Source organism: Bombyx mandarina, chromosome 05, assembly GCF_030267445.1.
Source record: "Bombyx mandarina strain Sakado chromosome 05, ASM3026744v2".
Lineage (NCBI taxonomy): Eukaryota > Metazoa > Arthropoda > Insecta > Lepidoptera > Bombycidae > Bombyx > Bombyx mandarina.
In genome coordinates this window covers 11,053,134-11,080,102 of record NC_143212.1, presented here as the reverse complement: position 1 = coordinate 11,080,102, position 26,969 = coordinate 11,053,134, and the positions used below count along the sequence as shown (strand labels likewise).

Genomic DNA, 26,969 nt, shown 5'->3' with positions numbered 1-26,969 from the left:
ACATTCGTTTGCCTAGTTGCGCCGACGATTGCGAAGGTAACGGACGTATCGCCATTTTCATAGTTCGTGAAGTCTACTGTGTAGCGTATCTTCATCAAAAGAAATCCCATAAAAACAGCATGGCTGTTAATGATGTCTGGGAAAGAATTCAAAACTCTTTTTCTCTTCAATGTTCTATTGACGAATTAAAAAGGAGGAGTAATTCGTAAACAAGTGTAGGAGGAAGCGCAAACGGGTTCGCAAATTGAGTATGCGAACCCATTTGCACAGCTGCTAAGTTTGCGAATGAATGTTTGACGGCCCTTCACATGCGCGTAAACATTTGTACAATGTACGAATATTTGCCCGCATGTGAGTGGCCGGCATAATGTACAGACATCGATATATCGATGTGTACAGACTAGAATTCTGAATTCGTACCTAATACAATGTAATTTGTACCTATTATAGTTGCGATTGTCAGTTAAAGTGTACCATTTCTCCCCCAATTATGCAGATAAAGAATGAGCAAGAAATAAAATATTTGGCAATACGTCAAACTTTGATCGTCGTGGCCTAAAGGATAAGACGTCCGGTGCATTCGTATCTAGCGATGCGACGGAGTTCGAATCCCGCAGGCGGGTACCAATTTTTCTAATAAAGTGCGTACTTGACAAATGTTCACGATTGACTTCCACGGTGAAGGAATAACATCGTGTAATAAAAATTAAGCCCGCAAAATTATAATTTGCGTAATTACTGGTGGTAGGATCTCTTGTGAGTTTGCACGACGAGTAGGTACCACCACCTATTTCTGCCGTGAAGCAGCAATGCGTTTCGGTTTGAAAGGTGGGGCAGCCGTTTTAACTATACTGAGACCTTAGAACTTATATCTCAAGATGGGTGGCGCATTAAAGTTGTAGGTGTCCATGGACTCCAGTAACCACTTAATACCCGGTGGACTGTGAGCTTGTCCACCCATCAAAACAATAAAAATAAAATAAATAAAAATAATGTGCTTTCTTTGTATTGTACAAATGCGACATTTTATTTGCGACCCACTCTCGTTGCTTGTAGGCATTCGAAGTAGGTATAGGTCATCGTTCTCGTCCAACCCGCAGCTTGTGACGAGACTCGCGAGTAAATTAACCCAGACATAGCCCCCTGAGTTTCTCGCCGGATCTTCTCAGTAAGTCGCGTTTCCGATCCGGTGGTAGATTCTGCGAAGCACTGCTCTTGCTAGGGTCAGTGTTAGCAACATCGTCAGTTTTGGGCCCCGTGAGCTCATCTAATTCGTTTCGTTAGTTTTTTTTAATGCAGTACGTACATACAAGGAAGAGAATAAAAACAACTGAATGTAGTAAATTTTATTATTGATTGATAATAATTTCGCGGCACAAAAACGAACATGCAGTATACCAATAAATAAATAAATAGTTCTAATCGTTGAATCTTTGTCTAATTAATACCTATACGTCGTGAATTTACTAATCCTTTTTCATCAGTTGCGTCGCGCACGTGGAGCTCATAAGTGTAAATTGGTGTGCACGCCTACGGCAAAATAGTGTTGGAATAAAATTGTCTTTTGAAGGTATCAGCAAATGCGTTAACGAATCCCTTTGTATTAAGTGGTTAAACTCCTTTACATGAAAACTGACGTCTATTCTGAGACAAGAAAGATAGCGTAGTCTCAATTGATTTCAAATATTTTTGATTCCGAAATAAAACATAACTTTTTAGTCTTATCCTGTGAAAAACATACTAGGTTAATAATGTTGCAGTTTGATTTGAAAACGTTCCAGTTTAATAGATGTTTCGGAATGGCATATTTTGTTAGGGTTTATGATTTTTGTTATTTCAGAAGTTGGAAAGTCAACATTGTTCGCGGGAAAACTTCATCGAACCCTATAAATTGCTTAAGAAATGTGGAGCCAAACGCTAATGATATTCGCATATGATATATGGAGCTCACGACTTATCTGACAGAAAGTGCTTCCTAATGCCCATACATAAAATGCGCGCTATTCACATTGAGACATTAAATTGAAATCTTACATTAGGGCAACGGTTATCCGAATCACGAGGGCAGAAAGAGCGGTTGCTTGACGATAGAGTTAAAAAGATGATTAGGGGTAGTTTTTTGGTAGGGCGACTTGTGGAGCACTAATGCGTTTTGATTTGAAGGGTGGGGCAGCCGTTGTACTGCAAAGACTTAGAACTCATGTCCCAAAATGAATGGATGCATTTACCTTGTTGATGTCTATGGGCTCCAGTGACTACTTAACACAAGGTGCTTGTCTAATGTTAGATTTAAAAAAAAATATAGGAAAACAATGCGAAGATACTAACAGTTCGGATGGATGACGAGGAGTTATTAATAGTAGATGTCCATGTTCCAACAAACGACGACAGACTTAGTATTGATTGCTTAAATAATTATATACTTATTAATTAATATGGGCCAGCATGAGTTGTCTGTCAGTACAGGCTGATTTTTTGCGTTTATAGCACACGTATGCTCGACAGTGGTGATAGTGAGTTATTATGCAATATTATGCAATAATAAACAAGTATATTTATTGTCTATGTTAAGCACTACTACCGACCGACAAAAGTGTTTTAAAATAAAAAAATTCGTTAGGTACAATTGTTGCACGAGTAACGTGCATAACTGGACGGATATTTTTGCACTACGCTTTTCTGTAATTTGTGTATTTACAAAAAAGAATAAAATTTAAATATTATCTATACAACATAAATTTATTATACAATAAAAAACTAGTACCAACCAATTGATTGTGGGATCAACAAAAACTATAAAAAATACGATTTACACTATACTTTTTGGAACAAATACGTAATTTACTTAAATGCATTTTTTTAATTATTGTACCCAATATAATATATGGATCTATGTAAGTTTACCAACAAAATAAAAGCTCACATTAATCACAAAAACAAAACTTTTTGTGACTTTGTGACAGCCAATGTTCACTAAGCCGTGATTTTAGTGATACATAGATATTCTACAATTTTCTTTCGAATTGGATATACATAATTCTAATCAATAATTGTTATCTTTTGTGTCTTAAAGGTGATCACAAACTAAGGCACATCTGTACCTTTGGTTCGGAATTTCATAACATTCATTTCGCTCTTTCACTATTAATACTAAGAAACGGTACTACGATTTTCGATGTTCAATTAGTTTGATTCTTTCACTACTAATAACTGTAGCACTTAATTCCCATTTTAATTTAACTATAAACACCACTACAACTAACAATTCGGTCACACCAGTAAATAAATACAATACAGTAAAACCCATAAAACCATTTACAAATAAAACAACAAATGCGTCTACAACAATAAAGGCCATCGCACTATACAGGGTGTTGAAAGGCCGTTCCCGAAGCTGAAACTAATCTAAGGCAACGGAAACATATTTTTTTAATTACACCTACAGCTGTCATATTCAGTTCGTATTACATGACCCCCTTGAATGTTTTATGACTTGGTAACGAGACCTTTAAGCCAGTCTTACATTTTCTTTTTATATTCTGCATTAATATAAAAAAAATACATTAATCGAAATGAGATGGGATGAAATAAAGTCTCAATAAAATTGTGGTTTTTTACTGAAACTTTTTCAGATGACTTTTTGAAGAACCCAAAATTGTATGTCCAGCGGCTTTGGTTCACATTTGTGCAGTTTCACACACGATTTAAACTTGAAGAAATACTAAATTAACAAAATAAAACAATTCCACACAAGTTCGCCCCTCGCTTTCCCACCAAAAAGTCCTAACTCATTATTCAAAACAAAGTCAGCTGATTTACAATTGTGTTCCATTGCGCTTAGTGCAGTTGCAAATGCAAATAATTCCTTCGTCTTATCATGTCAACAAGAATCACTAGTTCTATCACCTGTCTTCATTTTTGTGAACGATTCAAATACATCCAGTATTCATTAGGTAGTCTCCTGTAACTACAATTTTCCGTTTCTGTAAAGAAGGCTACATCGAATCATTTATTAAGATTCAAGCAGTTTTCGCCTCTAAATGAAACGTAAAAATACTGAAACCAGAAGCGGCAAGATACTGATGTTTTTTTCTTTCTTTCTCAAAGCGATTGTGGTAAATGTTGTGTAATTTTTAAAATCGCAATCCATTTCAACAATATGCTTTTCACGATTTTTACTATTGCTTTTATCCACGCTGTGCTTTATTCATTTTTAATAATGGTGAAGAATAAAAATTTGTTCATAGTTGTTTGTGATTACTTTTGCATTACAAAAGTGATTTCTATTAAAATCTTAAATCCGTGCTTTTCAGTGATCTATTTTGTGCGAATTGTGGTCGAGTTGTGGCCACTCTCTTAAATCTTCAACCCTATTTTCATGAGAGTTCACCAATGGGTGCATTCTGAAGCCACAAGTCGTGGATAAAGTTGTATAGATCGTCGCTGACGGCTACCTGTAAATAATTTTATAATATTAAGTTGTTTACCATTATATATCACGTTCTGCTCGCGTCAGACAGGGTTTCAAGCATTCACACATACATACACATACACGCACACATACACACACACACACTAGTGGACATGTCCAAAGTGGTTGTCATTCCTACGGCGGCTTTGTGAAAATGGACTTAATTAGATTACTTTAATCTCGAAACAATTTGATTTGTCTTTGTACATTACAATTCATATTTTACAATAGTCTTTCTGCAATTCGTCGAGATTCAGTATAGTGATAGCGATCACACATAATATATATGACGGCGCCAGCGGTGGCTGAACGGCAGTTTCAGTCATCACTCGTATTCGGTTGAACTCAGTTTATTGCCATTATAGTCAATATCAATAAGTCAATAAAACCTTTTGAATAATTATTGAAACTCTCAACAAATAATTTTCACAGGTAAACCGACAGTTTCGTTCTAACAGACCGACTGACTGACTGCATGCCCGAGACTGACTGACAGACTGCATGCTCGAGACTGACTGCCCGAGACTGACTGACATACTAACAGACTGACTGACTGAGACGGACTGATACGACTCTCTTTTTTTTTTCTACCTATGCTGACAGCCTTGGGAGGCTATTTCAGCTTCGACCTAACGTTTGTAGGTGAGCTCACGGGGCTCAAACCTGATGACGATGCTAACACGAACCCTAGCAAGAGCCGTGCTTCGCAGAATCTACCACCGGATCGGAGACGCGACCCACTGAGAAGATCCGGCGAGAAACTCAGTGGGCTGTGTCTGATAGTTAATTTACTCGTCGAGCCCTTCGTCGCAAGCGACGGGTTCGACGAGAACGGTGACCGGTGCTTGAAGTACCTAGAAGCACCGTTAGTGGATCGGGAGGATCCGAGATGACGTGTTTTGGGCGACGTCGACTGCTTTCCATTCTGTCCGCAGGATCGGGAATGTAGTTACCGGCGGCCACGATGAGAGGGTTCTCGTGTCGTGCCGCTTTATCGAAGTGATAACGACTCTGTCCACGTACCGCCATTTTATACTCTGGCGTTACAGCGTCTACCCTACATTTTTGTAATATATATAAAAACAACATTTTATCATTTAAAATAATAATCATAACAACGTCTTAATATTACTTAAAGTCGTTATCCACGACATATACTTTAGTAATTAATTAGCAATAAAGACATTAAAGTCGTTTTTACCTTATAAGGCGTAGGATTCAAGTTACGTTTAATGTCTTGACGAAGTGTCCTTAGAGACGACTGTACCCTCTCTCTAACCTTTGACAAGGGTTTTGGTGCCGTACAAACGCGTCCATCTTTCCAGCATATCTATAAATAATAGGATATATATTATATAGTAGATACACTAATCAAGTTAATAAACAATCGAGCTCATCGCCCATCAGTTCCCGGGACCCCGAGACGACACCGCAACGCGATTGATGGCGCCCACATTCACAGATATTAATTAGACTTAACTCTCTGTTGTATAACAATATCCCGTCCTTAACACATGAAGGCATGGTTGCCTCGTGTCAGAAAGCTCATTTATTCAGAATACCCAACAATATTCAAAATAAGAATCTAGGGAGACGTAGAGAAACGTAGATAAGGATGTCACTAGTATAGTGAGCTATTTTAGATTCTTACTTCATAGACCCTATCTTAAGCACTGGTTGTGAGGTAATTTGAGGAGGCACGGTTAATCCGTAATGCTTTTTCTTGCGGCCATACTTATGAGTAGCAAAGATTATAAAGTGCATCAAATTAAGTTAAAGACTACGTTTTATTTTTATAGGTTGGCAGCCCCGCCCCAAACCTACACTAGACTTACCCTAGACAAACCGTTAAAAATAATTCACCCACCTTATAAAGATGTTCGACATAGCTGGGGATAACGTAGGCTCGTTTCGACTCTTGGAACGGATGTCGGCAGAGCACTTTCTGACCGACGACCGGCGCTGGTTCCGAAGATCTCTGCAGTAAATCTATGAGCGCGTGTCCATCCGCACCGAACAGCCGATATGCCTATAAACAATAGTAATACTCTTTTTGATTATTTTTTTTCCTTCCTAATCTGATGGTCTTGAGACACCATATCAGCGTCACCGGGCGAGTAGGTGAGCTCACGGAGCTCAAACCTGACGTTGTTTCTAGCACGAACCATAGCAAGAGACGTACTTCGCAGAATTTACCACCGGATCGGAAACGCGACCCACTGAGAAGATACGGCGAGAAACTCAGTGGGCTGATCTTTTTGAGGTGAAACATCTATAGACGCCCGTAAAACCGATTGCTGACGTAACTATCTGACGGTATTTAAGTAGTAGTGGGTATGGTGTGGCGACGCGTCGCCATGGGCAAGCGATTGTTTCTTAATATTAATAATATTTTATTTTTCATGAAACCACGTAAATTTCCTGTCGTAAACTATCATTTTATGCATCTCTATACCTGTACAGAATAATTGCAATGTTTCACATGTGCCAGCTTTCCCGCGATGGCTAATTTTTTTAATCCTTTAGATTGGCACACGAGCTCACCGTCCAACTGATATTAAGTAATCCGAATCCATGGCCTCCGCAAGTCAAATGTATGTATACCAATAATGTAGACCAGCAGTAGATCAACCCATCTTGAGATCGAATCCCTTCAAACCGGAACATATGACTGCGGCGATGCAGAAATAGACGGAATGCTGGTATCAGATCGGCGGGCTTCTCTCTCTTACCCACCCTCTCTTCTTTTCAGTACCCGTTGAGCGCATTTATACTCGAGAATTTCAAACTTTTATTATATAATATTAAGTTTTTTTTTTGGTAGTAAACCAAATTGTTTAGTTATCTCAGTCATTCTCGGATTCACTAGAACAACACAAAAAATGACAACAAACTCGGTTCGGCCGCTCACGTAGTTCACTAACGCCATAGTTTTATGAGGGCTTCTGCAATATGATTTCTATCTTTTGATGATTTTGCTCCTTTCAACTCTGTCCTATTGCGAGGCAGTCATACCATTTCCATCATATTATAGACATATATTACAGTCCAGACCTCAACGTTACGTCACAAGGTCGTGGCGAAGTCAAAAACATAAACTCGTTTACTAGTCTGACAAATTAATAAACTTTTATGAACATTTATCGCAGGATCTTATGAAGTATATATATGAAAAGGGGTCCACGAAGTTTCAAATTTATAGGCCAATTATTTATACCTTTCATGCCATTATTTATGCCAACGGAGATTAGAAAAAAAAATGTTGGTTAACAATTCAATAACTTTTTGAAAAATGGGGATAAAACTTTTTTTCCAACGGGGCTCGAATCTTTTAAGTGTTAAGAAGATAGGTACTAGAATTGGCGAGCGACTGAAGAGCTATCCCTCTGGGAGCCGTGCTTTTTGGTCGCTCGCCAAAGCTGCAGAAGGTAACTTTTGCAGGTCTAGTCTCCCACCACTACGCAAGTCCGATGACAGTCTGGCCCATAGTGCGAAAGAGAAGGCTGACCTTCTGGTCAAACTCTTCGCCTCGAACTCGACTGTGGACGACGGGGGTGCCACACCACCGAACATCCTCCGGTGTGATAGTTCCCTGCCGGAGATCTGCTTTACACAGTGTGCAGTCAGGCGGGAACTCCGACTCCTGGACGTCCATAAGTCGAGCGGGCCAGACGGCATCCCTGCAGTGGTTCTGAAAACGTGCGCCCCTGAGCTGACGCCTGCGCTAACGCGTTTGTATCGCCTCTCTTATTGCACTAACAGGGTTCCGTCTTCATGGAAGACTGCCCACGTCCACCCTATCCCCAAGAAGGGTGACCGGTCGGACCCATCGAGCTATAGGCCTATCGCGATAACTTCCTTGCTTTCCAAGGTGATGGAGCGAATAATTAATATACAACTCCTGAAGTATCTGGAGGATCGCCAGTTGATCAGTGACCGACAGTACGGTTTCCGTCACGGTCGCTCAGCTGGCGATCTTCTTGTATACCTTACTCACAGGTGGGCTGAAGCCTTGGAGAGCAAGGGCGAGGCTCTTGCTGTGGGCCTTGATATCGCGAAGGCCTTCGACAGGGTCTGGCATAGGGCACTTCTATCGAAGTTACCATCTTACGGAATCCCCGAGGGTCTCTGCAAGTGGATCGCTAGCTTTTTGGATGGGCGGAGCATCACGGTCGTTGTAGACGGTGACTGTTCTGATACCATGACCATTAACGCTGGCGTTCCACAAGGTTCGGTGCTCTCCCCCACGCTTTTCATCCTGTATATCAATGACATGCTGTCTATTGATGGCATGCATTGCTATGCGGATGACAGCACGGGGGATGCGCGATATATCGGCCATCAGAGTTTCTCTCGGAGCGTGGTGCAAGAGAGACGATCAAAACTTGTGTCTGAAGTGGAGAACTCTCTGGGGCGAGTCTCCGAATGGGGTGAATTGAACTTGGTTCAATTCAACCCGATAAAGACACAAGTTTGCGCGTTCACTGCGAAGAAGGACCCCTTTGTCATGGCGCCGCAATTCCAAGGAGTATCCCTGCAACCTTCCGAGAGTATCGGGATACTTGGGGTCGACATTTCGAGCGATGTCCAGTTTCGGAGTCATTTGGAAGGCAAAGCCAAGTTGGCGTCCAAAATGCTGGGAGTCCTCAACAGAGCGAAGCGGTACTTCACGCCTGGACAAAGACTTTTGCTTTATAAAGCACAAGTCCGGCCTCGCATGGAGTACTGCTCCCATCTCTGGGCTGGGGCTCCCAAATACCAGCTTCTTCCATTTGACTCCATACAGAGGAGGGCCGTTCGGATTGTCGATAATCCCATTCTCTCGGATCGTTTGGAGCCTCTCGGTCTGCGGAGGGACTTCGGTTCCCTCTGTATTTTGTACCGTATGTTCCATGGGGAGTGCTCTGAGGAATTGTTCGAGATGATACCAGCATCTCGTTTTTACCATCGCACCGCCCGCCACCGGAGTAGAGTTCATCCATACTACCTGGAGCCACTGCGATCATCCACAGTGCGTTTCCAGAGATCTTTTTTGCCACGTACCATCCGGCTATGGGATGAGCTCCCCTCCACGGTGTTTCCCGAGCGCTATGACATGTCCTTCTTCAAACGAGGCTTGTGGAGAGTATTAAGCGGTAGGCAGCGGCTTGGCTCTGCCCCTGGCATTGCTGAAGTCCATGGGCGACGGTAACCACTCACCATCAGGTGGGCCGTATGCCCGTCTGCCTACAAAGGCAACAAAAAAAAAAAAAAAATTTTTTCAAATTTTTAAAATGACAATTTATGTTATAAAAAAATATTTTATCTGACGAACTCTTTTTAGCGGTGGCGCGCGCATGCGTAAAAGCCGCGCGGAGCCCTATTTTCACGTCAAATTAAAATAATAAATAATAGAGATAGACTTCCGGGAGTACGGACTTTTTTATTGGAAATTTCCTCCTCTTTAACGAACTTGTTTCAAAGTTCCTTAGATATTAATATTTTTCGAGTTATTAACGAAAAATTTAATATCTTTTTTTTTCATCTTATTTTGTTAATAACAATTGCAATTTTTTACCTGCACCAAAATCCTTCAAAAACATTTTTCTAGAGGTGATTCCGAATCCAATGAGCTCATATTTTTAGGACCTTTATCTCTATTTTTCATGTTTTTGAACTTGTTGACTAGACTTTACTAATCTACTTAAATACAAAAAAGATAAACGCTGCGATATGAAATATAATTTAATCAGGAAATAAACATTCACTCTTGCGTAAGATTATAATTTAGCTGTAAATATATTATCTATCATACATTGTTATGATTACCTTGTTTTTAATCGTTAAATTTTCGTGATAACACCATTGAGAAGTTCAGGGTCGTGTTATTCGACATGTTTTAAGTCGTATATTAGAAATACAATATTAGAGGCATAACGTCCGATGTCTATGTTTTCAACGATTTGAATTTGTAGAGTTCGAATTTAATATCAATGGAAGCGTTGTAGCTCATTTGATCTAAACATCTTGATATAATCGTTTTGATATCGAGAGAGATAAAAGAGTTTTTATTTATTTTATTATGAATATATTATTCAAAGTGATCTAAAAAAATAGTGGATTAGACCTATGTTTGAAGTCAACAATTTGTCTACTTCACAGTGATCGATATTCGACAATAATTACTGACACCTCAGCATTTCAATTCATTTTATATATTACATTAATTTTCATATTTTTTTCGTATTTCATTAACATTTTAAAGAAAAAAAAACTCAGTCCAAAAAAAAATTGTTGATAACAATATACATAGTCCGTCAAATAGCCACTTATGAAACTTGTTTGTTAAGTTGAGGAAACAGTGATAATGACTTTTTTGTTTTTGCGTATTTATTTGCAGATCAAATACACTTGTATCAAATAAAGTAATATAAAGTAATACTATAATTATTTGTTTTGTTTTGATCAGTTTACATTCAATGCATTTTGGCCGCATCTGGTTTTATTTATAAACTCACCATTCAAAATTTATAACATGAGCATGTAAAAGTAAGTTTTTTTACGATTTTGCGTTTTCGCTTCTCAGCCGGTCATAAGATTTGGCATATACGTTATCAGAAATAGGGAAGAGGGTACAGGATACCTCATCTAATCATACAATGAAAAGTAGTATTTTCGAGCGATAGAAAGATACTCTTTAGGCTGTCGTCTGGTATATCAATACGGCTTATTGACATGCATATAACACATTACACCTGGAGTATATATAAATTAAATGGATTCCGGATGCTTCTATTTTTTATCGGTAAATTACTTTATAACCGTTTATCATGCGATCGCTAGAAGCGACTTTATTTCTTCAGTACAAAATAAAAAAAGTACTCTATTTTGGAGACGAGACCCGTTAATGTGATACGGGGTAAAGGTAAATGTTCAATTGAATTTTTATTATTGATTTCAGAGACAGACAATCATACAGTTTAGTTGACGGTGAATGGTTACCGTCAATCATGGACATCAAAGAAGCCGGTGGTATAATAAAGCCGCTGTTTTACTCTAATATGCCGGCGCCTGTGTAGAAGAATTTATCTAGTCTAAAGATTTTCCTTTCTTTTGTGCCTAAAATCTAATGTTTACTCGTGCCCGCTGTTTTATTACAATATCCTTTGATGAGCCTCAGGCACGATAAGATAAAACTGTTTTAGTGATACTAGTGCATAAATATTACAAATCCAGCAGTATTTATATCTTACGGCTAAAATACTTCAATGACTTGCATTTCTTTACAATGTAGAAACATTTTGCCTGTTAGTGACTGTTCAAATTTTTGCTGACTGCTTCGCGACTTAATGAAATAGGCTTTAAAAACATTAGTTGAGGTAGCAACTAGGGTTTCGAAATTAGCGTGTTTGGTAAGAAAAAATGATGTAGATACTTATACTGCGGACAGATGATTGAGAAGTAGCAAGAACTCGAGGAATTGCGATTAGTAAGCAGGAGAGATGATTTATAACTAGTCAGGTCATAAATTCTGTCACATGTTTAATGTAAAATAATTGAAACAAGTTTATTCATTATGTAACCATTCATATACCAAAATGAACTTAACAAAACATAGATTCTTATGACACTAAAGTTTATTCAAAATGACCTCCGTGATTTTGAATACAGGCCTTCAATCTGCGCGGCCAGTCGTCTATCGCGGCACGAACGAGGTCCATGTCAATATCGGCGGCTGCCTTAATCAAGGATGTCTTGAGTGACTCCAAATTGGGATGAGGCTTTGAGCACGCCTTTTCCTCCAAGTGTTGCCATATCTTGTAATTTAACGGATTCAAATCTGGACTGGAGGAGGGCCAGTCTTCGTGCCGGATGAAGTCGATTTCACGCGCCGCCAGCAAGTCTTGTGTGCTCTTCGCTCTATGAGCTGGCGCCGAATCTTGTTGGAATACCCAGTGCCTGTTATTGAACATGGTATGAGAAACAGGTTCCACAAGGTTCGTCAGGACTGTATTTTGATACACAACTGCATTCGTTTTTACACCTTTCTCACAAAAATGTACCTCTGTTAAGCCCTAATAAGAAACTCCCAACTATACCATGAGCGAGGATGGAAAATGACCTCATTGGACACGCGGAATACGGTTGCTCGCTTCTTCACTACTGTGTGCGTACACCTTATCATTTTGTTTGTTGTAGCTCTCTTCTACGGTAAAAATTTTTTCATCCGAAAAAAGAATTTCCCGATATTTTTTTCCTGCGTACCGCTTCAACAAAGCGCGGCATCTCTTCAGTCTCAGGTCCATTAGACGAGCATTCAAACGATGTCCTGTTTTTCTTCGATATGACCGAAGCCCTAAGTCTTCATTTAACACCCTTTTCACCGTGGTTCTGCTTAACCCCATCTGAAGGGCCAACAGTTTCTGCTTACGTTTGGGATTTCTTTGAATTCGCGCCTTCACAGCTTTTATCACTGCTGGAGTCCTAACAGACCGAGGGCGACCACTTCTTGACCTGTCATCTACACTAGAGTCTTCATTGTATCGTTTGATGGAATGATAAACGAATCTTTTGGTTATATTAAAATTTTTCAGTATGTTAAAAATTTGAATTGGCGCGTAACCGCAACGATGCAACGCAATAACTGCAACACGGTTTTCTTTAAGCGTCCACTCCATATTAAAAAATGAGTAAAATTCTAAAAGTATACATTTTAATTTTCATGAACAATTCGAAATTCGAATTCAATAAACTTTTTTGTGGCCAGCATTCTAACAGAAAAGTTTTTACTGTGTGACAATACTTATGACCTGATTAGGTATATAAATAGATAACTTGTTTTCATTGATTCACCAGGGTTTACCCGATTCTTTTTTGGAAGGTTTTTTTAAAAGCTGGCAATATAAAAACAAACACGGAAATTTAGTATGGACAAAAAATTCATCTAAATCTTGAGGTTTCAGTGGTTATGGTAGAATTTAGATCGTTGCGCGAAACACTCGTTTATCATTACGATCTACTGACAGCAAACACGTACAGTTAAATAATTACTAAATCCATATAACATACTACCTGGTCTCTTTATTGCTTTAAGTGGAGCAGGTGTGCCGTAAGGCCTTATGTGAAAAGTAATTTTTTTTATGATTGAAGCATTACTGGTGGCCCGGAGGCCTTTCCGGTTTCACCAGGACATGTGGGCGAGCAAAGGCTCAGCCAGGAAAAAAGTTATAATAACATACCCCACCTATACCCCATACATCACAACGTTAATATCGCCACCCACTTTGACATTAGAGGGGAAAAGTTTCTATAGCATTTTTAAGGGTTGTTTCAACTTTAAAACCGGTATAGATGACTTTATTCGAGGCATATAAGCGCAAGATGCCCTTAACTAACCATACGCTCGACCAAGAATAAAATAACAGATTGGTTTGGATTGGCCAATATAGTGACATAAATACTTAATTATTTTTTTATGGTTGAGGTATTACTGTGGGCTCGGAGGCCTTTCCAGTTTCACCAGGACAGGTGGGCGAGCAAAGGCTCAGTCAGAGGGGTGGGATTTGCTAACGGCTGCCTGAGCGCCTCCGAAGAAGACCTAACAACTCAAGGGCAGCTGCTTCACGAATGAAACATAAATACTACGACGCGCTTACCTCTTTGTGTCCGGGTATGGTTACTTTGCCAACGTCCTGGCTGAGTTTTATACGCGGCTGGCCGTTTATTTCGACCAACTTGTAGACGCAACCGAGAGCAGGTTGCCGCTGACATGTCACTGAAAATGAATTGGACTTCAATTGTACAAGTTTCGACCCAATTATTATTAATTTAAGAGTTTTGATAATTCCGACACGAAGGCATCAAATTCGTGTCACAAAATCTGTATTTCGATGTTATGTTTTTCAATGATGATTATTATTTTTGAATTGCACATTCACATTACGATGAATATGCAGTATATCGAAAAAACCCCGATAGTGAAAACAACTGAAATCACGATTGATACCTGAGACGATAATAATGTTATTAGTAATTTTATATGGAGTTTTTTTAATTGCGCTATGTAATTTCACCGGACGGACGAGGTCAATAGCCTTGTACGACATTGTCGGCGTCCGAAAACTATATATTATATAATAATATATAGTAATGTAAATAACTTGTCGTGTATTTTTCTAAAATGTTCTATATTATTAGGTATTATTAGCATACAAGTCAGTAAAGCATGGCGATGGAAATGTTAAGTGTGGGTATGTCAGGTATGTTTCGGATAAAGAGCTTGGACCCGTGTGCATGACTTAAGGAATATATAGGTCATACTTATTTAGTTCAAAAACTCTTTAGAGGAACATGTATATTTGTACATACAGCCATGTATATTTCAAGGCGATTAAAACCCAAAGCACAAAGATAGTAGGACTATTTCACTATAGCTCACAAATAGTCTAGATTATGACTTGAGAGAAAATTTGTAGTACACTTTTAAAAATATTAAATTGGATACATCTACAACACGAAAGGTGATGCATTTACAGACGCTTAGATATGTATTAATTTGGAAACATGTGTAAAATTAATAGAATATAATTTAAAGTTGTTGCAAAGCCGTAATCAATGACAGGCTACTACTGCGTCTAAATATTAATTACATTATGAAGCAATTCTGTACGGTATTATTAAATCAATTAAATTTAATATTATAAATGCATTATTGGAGTCAGCAAAATATTTTTTCCTGTTTGTATTCATCACAATCCATTGTCCTCGTGAAGTTTAATTATATCAAAAGTTTCAACTTATGCATTTACCGCTGCATAATATTTTCGTATGCTAAAAGTCTATAGTGTCGGATACATACATAAATACCCTCAAAGATACGTGAACATTCGTTATCAAGCTAATTTAATCTGAAAACTGAACTATATATTAATAAGTGAAGCAAAAACTTTGTACCCCTTTTTACGAAAATTGCGCGGATAGAGGAGTATAAAATTTCCCACACTTATAGAGAATATAGAGAAGAAGTGCAGAATGATAATATTTAAAAAAAAAATATGCATTAATAATACATTAAATCAATAAAAAAACATTACACAAACTACCATGTATTTGAAACACACACACACACACATATATAATGTCAAACTTTTGTTATTGCTTAAAGTCTGTGGTCAAATTGAGAATAGGTTAATATTGTTTATTTTTAATAATATTTGTCTATTGTGTAGTCTTGGCGAAATCTGTGATTATAGAAGTGTAATAGTCTTTGACAATAGAACCTTAATAATGTTCAAACTTATAATTTTAATTAATTAGCCGAATTTAGACTACTTTGGGACCACTAGTCATATTAAATGTATGAACTAACAAACATTATTACAACAATAGCAATCGGAAGACTATATTTGTGAAGAAATTTGTATATCTAGCTGATATTGTATTATTTATCATAAAACGAACTACATAATTTAGCATTGAGACACCGCGATTTGTTTTAAATAATGACACATCGTTTTTGAGTATTAATGTGGGTATGTGCGAATTTTTCTATACACCAATGACACGAGACTCACCTAAATGCGTTCCGATGCCGAAACAATCGATTTTATGGCCCTGCTCGTTTAAACTTAGAATGGTTTCTTCATTAATATCATTGGATGCGACGATTGTTAGTTTAGCGAACCAAGGGACGTTGAATGTTTTCCCGACCTTTTCGAACGTCTCCCTGGCCAGTACTGACAGATACGCCAAGTCACCACTATCGATCCTAATGCCCACGGCTCTGTAGCCACAATCGTTCAACGCTAGGGCCACAGCACAAAAGTTCAGTAGTCCACTCCTGTTGAAAAAAAAACCGGTTGTTAACTTATGCCTTTAAAAACATTTTTTACATTATATACTGTTTTAACATACAGGGTGTACGCCAACCAAAAATCTTATGTTTTGTTGCAACTAAATACTCCAAACGTCTATTGATAAATTATCTACGAACCAAAATACTTCATGATACTATAATCAATAATAATTTTAATCGTATCAAGATTTTCAAACTGTGTCTAAAAAATAATCGCTTATCGAACACGCTATAGTTACATAATAGACATACAAATAATAATAATTGAACAAAAAAAGAAAAAAAAACATTCTCACAATCAAAATTTATGATGCGGTGAGTGCATGCAAATATAACAGTTACAATCGATAACAGTGAATGAGTGCATATCCCTATACAATGCAACTGTGCCCAATGAATATCGTCCCTAATGTTGCTCATACGTCCGAAGACATTACGTCACACTGAAGCAAGTACAATGTCGATCTCGTACATGTTCTCATTTATTTACATTCGGCTGCTTACGTGAAGCGCCGTCCACATACGCTTCACTGAAAAAGCGAAATAATATAAAATATAGTATGTATGTGTCTCGGTGAGTAGTTGTCGCGCGTGTCGAGTTCAATGTCGCGAAGTGTACGTGTGATGTACTGATGCAGCGTTGCCAACTCGAAATTCGTCAAGGTGGGAGATAGGGTTCTACAAGTTGGTAGTTTTCAACAAACACTACTATGAAAAGTTGGTAGATCTAGTCTTTTAGAGACCCTCCAATAAGAATTTGGCATCCTTAATTCACTTTTCGATTGGATAAGACATATTTGAACTATTTTTATTAGAAATCCAATGATAAAACAGAATTACAGGCCGCTAATATTCTTCTTTTTCCCATAGTTGAGAATATTTTTGATTGTAATGCATCTTTTTTAATTATCGAAGAGGAGAATTTTCTTCGTTTTCACTTTCACTTTCACTCATTTTGATAGTGTTAAATTGAAACGTTTTAAAAATTACAATCAGTTATTTGTTAATTGAATCGCGTTATGATTCAAACTTTTTGAAACTTCAAAAGTTGGTAGATAAAGTGGTAGGTTTGATTACGACACTAAAAGTTGGTAGATCTAACGAAAAGTTGGTAGAGTTGGCAACGCTGTACTGATGTACCATGCTCCGCCCAAACGTTACTCTGTCAATGAGGCCTACCTTCCCAGAACGATATATTTGTTAATAATATTTATATAAATATATAATATATAGTTACATTCTAATAACTGTTAAATTCCACATAAAATTATAAAATGAACAATGCAAACAATAATATAATATTTATGTAAGACACCATACAAAATGTCAATGGTGAATTGTCTATTTGCATCTTTACCTCAGTGTGCGTTCGATCGTGCTAGATCCATATGTACTATGTATTGTCGGTGCTATTTGTACTATAGTACCATTGGTTCCACAGTTGCTATTGTAGCCAGAATGCCCATTCGTAATACGCTGCCTGTGACGTGACGTTAAGCCTTGAAAATTATACCTCTTGACATCGTACGTATCCACTAAAGCCAAGAAACCCGTCGGAAAGGCTATGGCGTATGATATAAGGGCGGCCAGTTCGCCATCGCTGGATTCCTCTGTCGATACATCGATAACGGTAGAGACGCGACTCCGCCATTCCATTGCCGACTCTAGAAGATTACACGGCTCTCGTGTCTGCGCGTGCGTCAGCGTCACTCTATGTATGTCGTCTAAAGTACTGAAGGATGTAACGAACGAATGCGCGTGGGTGCCCTTTACCGGTATATTGAACATCTTTCCCGCCAGAACGTTGCTGGTCCCGTCAAACCCACCTGAAAAGTTTTAGCATTCTATAACATCGAATACAGTAGCGAATGCCATCGAATGCAATGCGATGATTCATTAGGACGATACGAAAGAAGCGTTCCCATGAACTAATAAACCGCCCACGGAGTCTTGTCATGACTCACGGCCAGGCGCTGACATGCAACAAAAAACTTCGCAGCACAAACAAAGTAATTTGCTAACGAAAGCCGATTTCGTGTTCCGATGTTTCTTTTTACGGTAAAAGTTGTTACTTTCAAGGGCGAGATTCCATAGATTGCCTGATTAAAACTATTAGATCGAAGTACGTCGGCTTTAGGGGTGTCTTGCGAGTCAAAGGCGTGGCGGGGTGTTTTTATCGCACGAGTCTGAAGGGCGGGAAGCCTCGTGCATGGCACCGGATATTGCTAGTCACCCGAGCCCGAGAACTGTGCTGTTGTAATCGATAAGCTTCTATCTGAATTGTAACAGGCAATTGAAACCGAATAAATAATAGATGTAGAATGTTTCATCGCTAAAATTTCAATTTTTTTTCCTACTTATACTGATAGTCTTGAGAGGCTATTTCAGCTTCTCCTTGACGTGTCGGTGAGCTCACGGGGCTCAAACCGGAGTGTTGCTAACAGTGGCCCTAGCAAGGGCAGTGCTTCGCAGAAATTACCACCGGGTCGGAAACGCGACCCACTAAGAAGATCCGGCGAGAAGCTCAGTGGGCTGTGTCTGTGGGAAATTTCATACCGATGTACGCATATTTGGACGCCGATAGCCCTCCGTCGGGTCCTTGCGCTCTCCGTAGTCCGAATTCGAGAAGGGATACATTTTTACCGGCCACCATGCGATATCTCGCAGCGTTCGTGGCCATCAAACTAAAACAAAAAAATATATGAATTGTTGTGTTAATGTATGTGTATCTATATGTTCATATTTTATCTTAGTTTATTTTATAAGGGATTCGGCTCACATGAAATTAGCTACACCATTAAGAAAACTAGACCTATATAGAAAAGATAGCAATGATATGATTATTTACTTTACCAAGTCTTAGTACTCACAGCCTATGCGATTTTATAACGTGTTCTATTCATCATATTATTTATAATAAATATTGTAATGTTAAGTAAAATATAACATAATTTTTGTTCTGTTCCGGGTACGTTGTTTAATTCCACACATTTACATCATGTTACTACTATTCTCAAGTGATAAAATTCTAGTCGTATCAAAGGAGCAATTGACAGATAAATTTACAGTGAAGTGTGACGTTGTCTATATCTTGAGTACATCTCATACTAAAATGTATGTTTATATGACGTTTATTCGTATTCTACGTGTTCGCACATGGTTTACGATTGATCTGAAACTTTGTACAGTTCAGAGATTTTTGTCAACAACAAGACATTTAAATACATGAGTGTTTTCATATACTAGGGATAGTCAATAGCAAGGTAGAGGTTCCGTACTACATTATAAAAAGAAACATTACTCTTTAGAACCTTAGTACCCTATAGAAATCACCAAAGTTTACGTTGACGTATTACAAGCCAGTGGAAGTAAACAACGATCCTGCCTAGTTCTGTCGAAAAGCAGTCATGCGTTATGGTTTGAAAGGTGGGAGAGCCGATACGCAATCCAATCGAGATTTTGACCTCATGTCTCAAGGAATCACTTTGGCCTTAGAATATTCTCCCTCCCCTCGAAGTTTTGTCAACGCCGTTTTCCTTTAAACGATATTTGAACGAAGTGTTGGACTATATAGTTAGCTGCTCGATTCTTTACAATCAACGTAAATAATTAAGTATACAAATATAAAAACACATGTTAAAGTTTGAACGATACTAACGCACAGCAGTAGCAGATTATTCTTTAATAAAAACGATATGGATTTTCGGCGAATAATGAAAATAAAACAATATTTTTTGTTGGATGGGATGGTTGGATTGGATAACAAGTAATTAACCGAACCAGTCATGCCTGACATGATAACTGCAATGTATCCTATACCGAGACCATATAACACGTATAAAGCTACAATAAATTTATATTAAATAAAATACAGGTAGGAATATTTTTTTTATTGCTGTAAATGAGTATACGCGGCGCCTAGTAAATATATAAGAGAGTTGTAACGGGTAGTTATATATCTTTTTTTACAATTTACCTCAAACGTTTTTTTACAGTTTAGCAACACTTGAGAGCTCATGAATATTTATTTGACGTGGATGCTGTTATCCATTTTTAAACATGCGGTCGAAATCTCAAATGAATTGGAACATATGCATTAAATATCTTGCTTATCGAACCGAAACGCATGACTTCTACTAAAAGTAAACAAACAGGGCACTACTATCATAGTTCATCGTGGACTTACTTATTGAGTTGTATCACTAACTAAGAAACATTACGTCGTATATAATTATTAGATCACACTGAAATAAAATAAAACGCCTAATTTTCCATTTGCATTCGAGTGAAATCTTTGCTTTTCTTTGAGGACTGTGCTATTTGTAATTATATTCCATACCAAAACTTACCTGGCAAAGTTGACTAATGTTAGCAGAGTGGTCTCCAATAGCTGTGCCACAATGAGCGGACCTTCAACTCTCAACAATGGCACCCTAAAAGTAAAATAGCTTATAAACATTTAAAACTATATTTATTTGTTCACATTATTTATTTTGCGTTTTATTTAAAATTGTAAATATCTAATCACGAGTGGGGGTACCCAAAGATCGAACTTCGACTTTATTCACTAGCACCTAAGATTTAGTTAACATTTTCTCTTTTGTTATTTTAATATTTACGATAAAGCTCTAAATATCTAACAAAACAAAGAATTTGATTGATAAACAGCTGAGAAAAAAATGGTTAGCTGTTTTGTCGTTGCCTATTTATCTATAAATATTATGTAATAAACCCGGACACCAGATTCGACGCACCGATAAAAGATCCATTCGACAAATTAGTCTCCCTTTGTATTTTTAAACAACATGAAAGCTTGAGACAAAATTAATGAAACTACGAAATTTATACTACGCAGTTATAATGCTGCCATATTTAGTTATAATACATGTAAACATTGTTCCAGTTTTGAAAATTTTAATTAGGTACATTAAATTACAAAACACAACTGGACTAGGTCATGGGTATTGTAAAAAAAAAACCCAGAAAGTTGATACCGAAGCGGCTTAGTTCGATATTTATGTATAAAAGGTGCGTTTAGATATTTTTCTTGATGATATTTGAATTATTTAAAAATGGTAGGTAGATGTTGCACTTGAACTAGCGTCGCAATCTTCACTCTGGGCCAAGCACGGAATCGTGCTTAATCCGTTTTACTATTCAAAGAGATGTAGGTAGTGATTGGGGAGTTTACGCATCGCCCAAAACAACCTCGTTACCGAGTTCGTCAGTTATATTAAACGGATTTGTACGGTCTAAGGACCACTTGAACGGTCGGATAGTTCTTTTGCCGTCTATTTGAGTCGACTATTATCAAAGGCGGCAATCTGACTTTTGGACAATGATTGGTAAATCAGAAAAACGAATTATTGACTTTGTATTCCATCGGCAGTCACAAAACTCTTCGGAACGATATCTTAGATAAATAACAGGTTAACTATTAACCTTTATTTAATGCAGGTTTTGAACCGTATTCTTTGAAGGAGACGATTATATTCAAATCAATCTGTATTGACATATCAATAATTTTTTTTTGTCCAAATGCACAGATTGCCACCTTTGATAATAGACGACTCATTTTATGTACATATGGGAACGGTCAATTCGTTCCTTGTCGTCTGGTTCGCGTCCGTCTTTTAGGAAGTCAAAAAAGTACTGCCTGCCGCTAGTCACGTACGCCCTCGTTCCATTTCTCTCTTTATTTTTTAATTCTTGTCAACTGTCTGTCTCAGTCTGTGTCTAGTGGTTGTAGGTCTTATGTCCTGTCAAAGAGGTTGCACGACATATTTTATAACATAATGATAAAAATCGTAAAATCTTCACGACCAGCTCATGAAGTCTGTGCCCGACTCTGTTCAAAAAGAAAACTGCTGAGACTTTTATAAAATGACCGTTACATAGTTACACACATAAGTCAGCTAATGAATCCAATTTGATAAGTGCCCACCGAACGCAATTTGCACGTGAGCATTTATTTTCGACGTCGCTGGAGCCGGCTAGTTAATCTTCGTTAACTTCACAACTTCTTTAACTTGAAATTTTTTATCTGGTATTTAAATGGCGTTGGTTTTTATTTTATGATTGAAAGATTACTGGTGGCCCGGAGGCCTTTCCAGTTTCACCAGGAAAGGTGGGCGAGCAAAGGCTCAGTCAGGAGGGGTGAGATTTGCTAACAACTGCCCGAGCGCCTCCGAAGGAGACCTAACAATTTAAGAGCAACTGCTTCGCGAATTAATCTACTACCGGATCGGAATAGCGACCCGCTGAGAGGATCAAGACATTGGTAACACGGCCATGAGATAGCCAACACGAACATATAACATATCGGAACGAAAGAATTAAATAGAACATTTATGATATTTTTCATTACCTAAAGTTCTAGTGTAATACGTTCCTCAGAAAACCTTGCAGTAGAGAAACCTTGAGAATCAGTAACAACGTGTAGTGACATTGATGAATTCGATTTCAAATAAAATGATGGATGTATCTATAGTCTAGTATCTATACTATCCATAACCGTCACAATTTTACAGAATAATAAAACTCTTTGTCAAAGTATTTTTAACAAATGTCTAGTCCAATTTAGTTCAGTTTTTTTTTATAACACCGAATTTGATTGATAAGTACATGTGTATTGTTATTATGGTTCTTATGGCAGATTAAAAAAGTGGATTAAAACGTTTACCGGCATAGATAATGTTAGTAACGGTACACGTAATTTAAAAATACAAAGCGATTGAGCCATCGAAGTTCAGGTGTCCAGGAACGTACTAATACAAATCTGACCTCGGAAACACCACAGATCCTTCTTCAATAGCACTTACAATAATGTCCTTGCAAGTTAGTTCTTTGAGATATAAATAAAATTCAGGTTCAATGTTTTCAGGTAATGTTTGCTTCAAATATTTGATATCTGTAACAAATATAATCTAAATTCATTCTCATTTTACCAATCATGTTGTCACTTTTAAACAATAAGTACTTCAAATAATTTGGTACTTGATTTCTGTCTCATATAGTGATTAATAAGGGTGGCTATTTTAGAGCTTGAATTCTATAACATCGCAACAATAACGATAATAAAAAGAATTAACCATGAGCAAGGAAGGTCATTTTTACAGCTTTTGATAAATATTGCAATCAATAGTCGAATTATAGTAATCAGAAGTCATTTCTCTATTTATAAAAATTCAAGTATAGTCAGTAAAATCATCATCTACAAGAGACGTCACAGAATGTAAGTACATTTTTACTCGAAAATACTCGAAATGGATATTAACAGAATTGTTATAAAATTGTTATACTTACCGCTGTTAGAATAATGAAAGTTTTCTAAAAATTTCATACACTCCTCTAATCCAGCAAATATAGTGAATTCACCTTGGAATGGATTTGTTCGAAAAAATAAATCAAATACAGCGACATCATTTACTTTTCCTGATTTCCAATATGCATACGCCATAGTTATTTGATAAAGGTCTGAGAAGAAATGTAAAAAAAATAATGTTTTTTTTCTTTTAGTCAGAATAGGTTGAACTCTTTTATTTTGGACTAGCGACCCGCCCTCGCTTCGCTTCGGAAACATTAAATTTTATTTATTGACAGGCGAGTCCTGCCATGTTGCGCGCGGTACGTTACGACAATAACTGCGGGTGACGCTGCGAGGCGAAGCTAGTCTAAAAAATAGCCTAAGTTACTCCTTATATTATCAGCTACCTATTAGTGAAAGTCTCATCAAAATGGTCCAGCCGTTCCAGAGATTAGCCGGAACAAACAGACAGACAGACAAAAATTGTAAAAAATATTATTTTGGTCTATGTTCCGTATATATATTCATATGCATGTAGTAAATAGAGGCTATTTCAATATTACAAACAGACACCCCAATTTTATTTATATGTATAGATTCAATAGGAAACAACTGAAATTTCACCTGCTATTATTATGTAAAAATAGTTGTCTTAGACAAAATATTATGAATCTTCTTAAGCCCATCCTAAGTGGTGAGGTAGGTTGTACAGGAATAATGGCAGTCCTATCCTTCAAATTGTAAGCGATATATACTTCGCAACACAAAGAGACATGGCACTCAAGCCCTACTTATCAACGAGCAAGAAAATTCAAAGTTTAGTTTGATTTAATTCACAGTGCAAATCATTTATGAGCATTTTTTGCATATTACTTTACATATTCAATATTTAAATAATACCTACAGCAGAAATATGACACTAAACTTGTTACCGGTTTTATTATTGACCTAGAATATAATTAAAGCAATTAGTAGCTGACCTACAATACATTCACATCTTTTAGCTACTTACTTTTATGTAAGTATAAGTATCAATAATTTATTATATAAATATTAATTTGCATATCACAAATTCAGGAATGCGAAGTCAAATGAATTAGCACAAATTTAATTTAAGCTCCAGATTCGCGATTACGAAAAGGCGAACATTAATTGAAGGAATGAAATATATTTGCTGTATAATATTATCAGACAATTCAGTATTATGTGCCACCGTCAACCTATTATTATTTTTCAATAAGTTTCATGTTGGAGCACAACAGAGCTCAGTAATCAGTCACATTCTGTGTTCCTTTACTTTTCAGAATTCCCAGTCAAATAACAAAAGACTAAAGATGATGAATGATTAAACCTTCATTACAACTTCAAGAAGCAGTGGATGAAATCATCAGTAGGTTGAATAACCATTGCAGTATAGATAATGCTTTCAATTAAAATGTCAGACAGCATTTTTTACTAGTGGCTAAAGTGGCGAGCTAAGGTACTGTCAGTCACTGACTCAGTAAGTATTGGATATATTGTACTTGCAAGTTCCCTTATAAATCTACTTAAAAGCTAAAAGAAATAAAGTAATCTTAATATTTAGAGAATTGCCATAATTCCCATTTGGACTAAAAATCATCAAAATCAATTGGTAAGAAACCTTCTTCAAAAATATTGCCAACAATTACTAAAGTATTAAACGATACTTGAATAAACAATATGAATCATTTGGAATCTGAGTATAGCAGGTATTTCAGTTTTCTCTATTTTTATACCCTATGTAGGTTCCATGGACATGGATCTATTTTTGCAAGATACTATCTGATTCTGGAATTACCCCTATACAGTTTCCTGACAGCTGAGACATGTCCTTCTTTAAAAAAGGTTTGAGGAGAGTCCTCAGAAGTAGGCAGCAGCTTGGCTATGTCTAGCATTGCTAATTTCCATGAGCAACAGTGACTAGTTACCATCAGGTGGGTCAATTTGCATGTCTTCCTGTGAAAAAATGGTGGAAAAAAATATATTTTTTAAGCTTTTCACTCTAAATCACAGTGGAGACTGTCATTAGGCAAGCAGCTCTGATTGCCAAGCTTTTATGCTTAAAGTATGGGATAAAGTTTTTTTTTTTTAAATGAATAAGGCTCATTTTTAATTAAGGCAGTTTAGTGTTGCGCTAAAGTATTGTTGGTTTATATTAAATAATCATTTAATACTTCACTATGAATTAAACCAGATCACATTGTACCAAACTATCTGTTAGATGATTGTTTTAAATACTTAAACTTTTTTGGAAATGCTTACAATTGTTAGCATTGTCTTGAGGTACTAAAATAATTTTCCGCGTTAATAAGAAAAGTTTTTAAAAACACCTACCTACCTTAGGCCTTAAAAATAATAAATAAGCATTTTTTTTTAAATTTCGCTCCATTCAATTTAACTCACCAGTTAAAAGTGGTTGCACAATACCGTTTTGTCGAGCCATCTGTTTATCTGCAATAGATATTTCACTCGACATTTTTTCTTATACAAAGTAATTTAGTTTAACACTAACAAGCACGTCAGAACGGTTTAGTATCTCTACAACAACTAAATCAAGTAATTTCATCGTGTGGCGTTGAACAGTACCTCGTTATCAGCGCGCGAAACTGAGTTTATAGGAACTTTACTAGAGGAACCTGAAATGTTACGCATGCGTATTTGAATTTCTATTGACCAAAGTTAGAGGTCGGACTTGAAGGTCATTTCAGTTGATAATGTAGGTATATCAGCTATTAATTACTATTTTCTACTTGATTATTGATCAGTTAAGTGTATTACCTATCTATGTTATTTTGATGTTCATGACAAATTTAGCAGTATGTACTGTGTGTGTAACTTATGATCGATCGACTCAAAAGTCAAAAAACGCATTTCCCTCCCAATTCTCGCAATTTGTGATAGTCTGTGCTCTCAAAACTACACAAACATCCTTGGACTTTTTGGCGGGAACGCGAGGAGTGAAGTTGTGTGATTTGTTTTATTTTGTCTATTTAGTGTTTCTTCGGGTTTAAATGTGTAATAATGGTGGTTTATTAACTGTTTGATATCTGTCAAAGTGCACAAATGTGGCAAAATGAAACAAAGCCGCTCATCATCATCACATCTCATCTCAGTTCATTTTATGTCATGTTTCATATTAATTAACTTCATTTCTTTTTACTTCTTATCATTGTTCATATAAATATTAATATATAAAAGATTAGGTTGTTTGGTATGACACTTTTGCATTTTCAGTTGGAAAATAAAACTACTACTTGGTGATGACTTTGGCATCTGTAATGATGTTCAGCATCTATGAAGGTGCACAAATGTGTGAAAATAAAACAAAGCCGTTGGAC

General features: G+C 37.1%; 1 protein-coding gene across 6 annotated transcripts; it reads right to left on the bottom strand.

The window, feature by feature from the left end:
• Positions 1-1,335: 1,335 nt before the first annotated feature.
• Naprt (nicotinate phosphoribosyltransferase) lies at positions 1,336-26,491 on the bottom strand. 6 transcript variants are annotated; one of them, XM_089727738.1, is made up of 13 exons: positions 26,410-26,479; positions 26,218-26,267; positions 26,035-26,082; positions 23,610-23,780; positions 23,088-23,214; positions 20,654-20,737; positions 18,861-18,988; positions 17,818-18,130; positions 16,024-16,289; positions 14,107-14,225; positions 6,339-6,500; positions 5,673-5,801; positions 1,336-4,454 (listed from the first exon to the last, which is right to left on the bottom strand). In XM_089727738.1, the coding sequence occupies exons 3-13, from the start codon at positions 26,072-26,074 to the stop codon at positions 4,377-4,379; spliced, it is 1,617 nt and encodes a 538-aa protein (XP_089583864.1). In that variant the 5' UTR covers positions 26,075-26,082; positions 26,218-26,267; positions 26,410-26,479; the 3' UTR covers positions 1,336-4,376. The 6 variants fall into 6 exon arrangements, with proteins under 6 accessions (XP_089583864.1, XP_089583859.1, XP_089583863.1 ...); XM_089727733.1 differs by lacking the exon at positions 26,218-26,267 and having other exon boundaries at positions 17,662-18,130; positions 26,410-26,491; XM_089727737.1 differs by lacking the exon at positions 26,218-26,267 and having other exon boundaries at positions 26,410-26,487.
• Between the last annotated feature and the right edge of the window lie 478 nt (positions 26,492-26,969).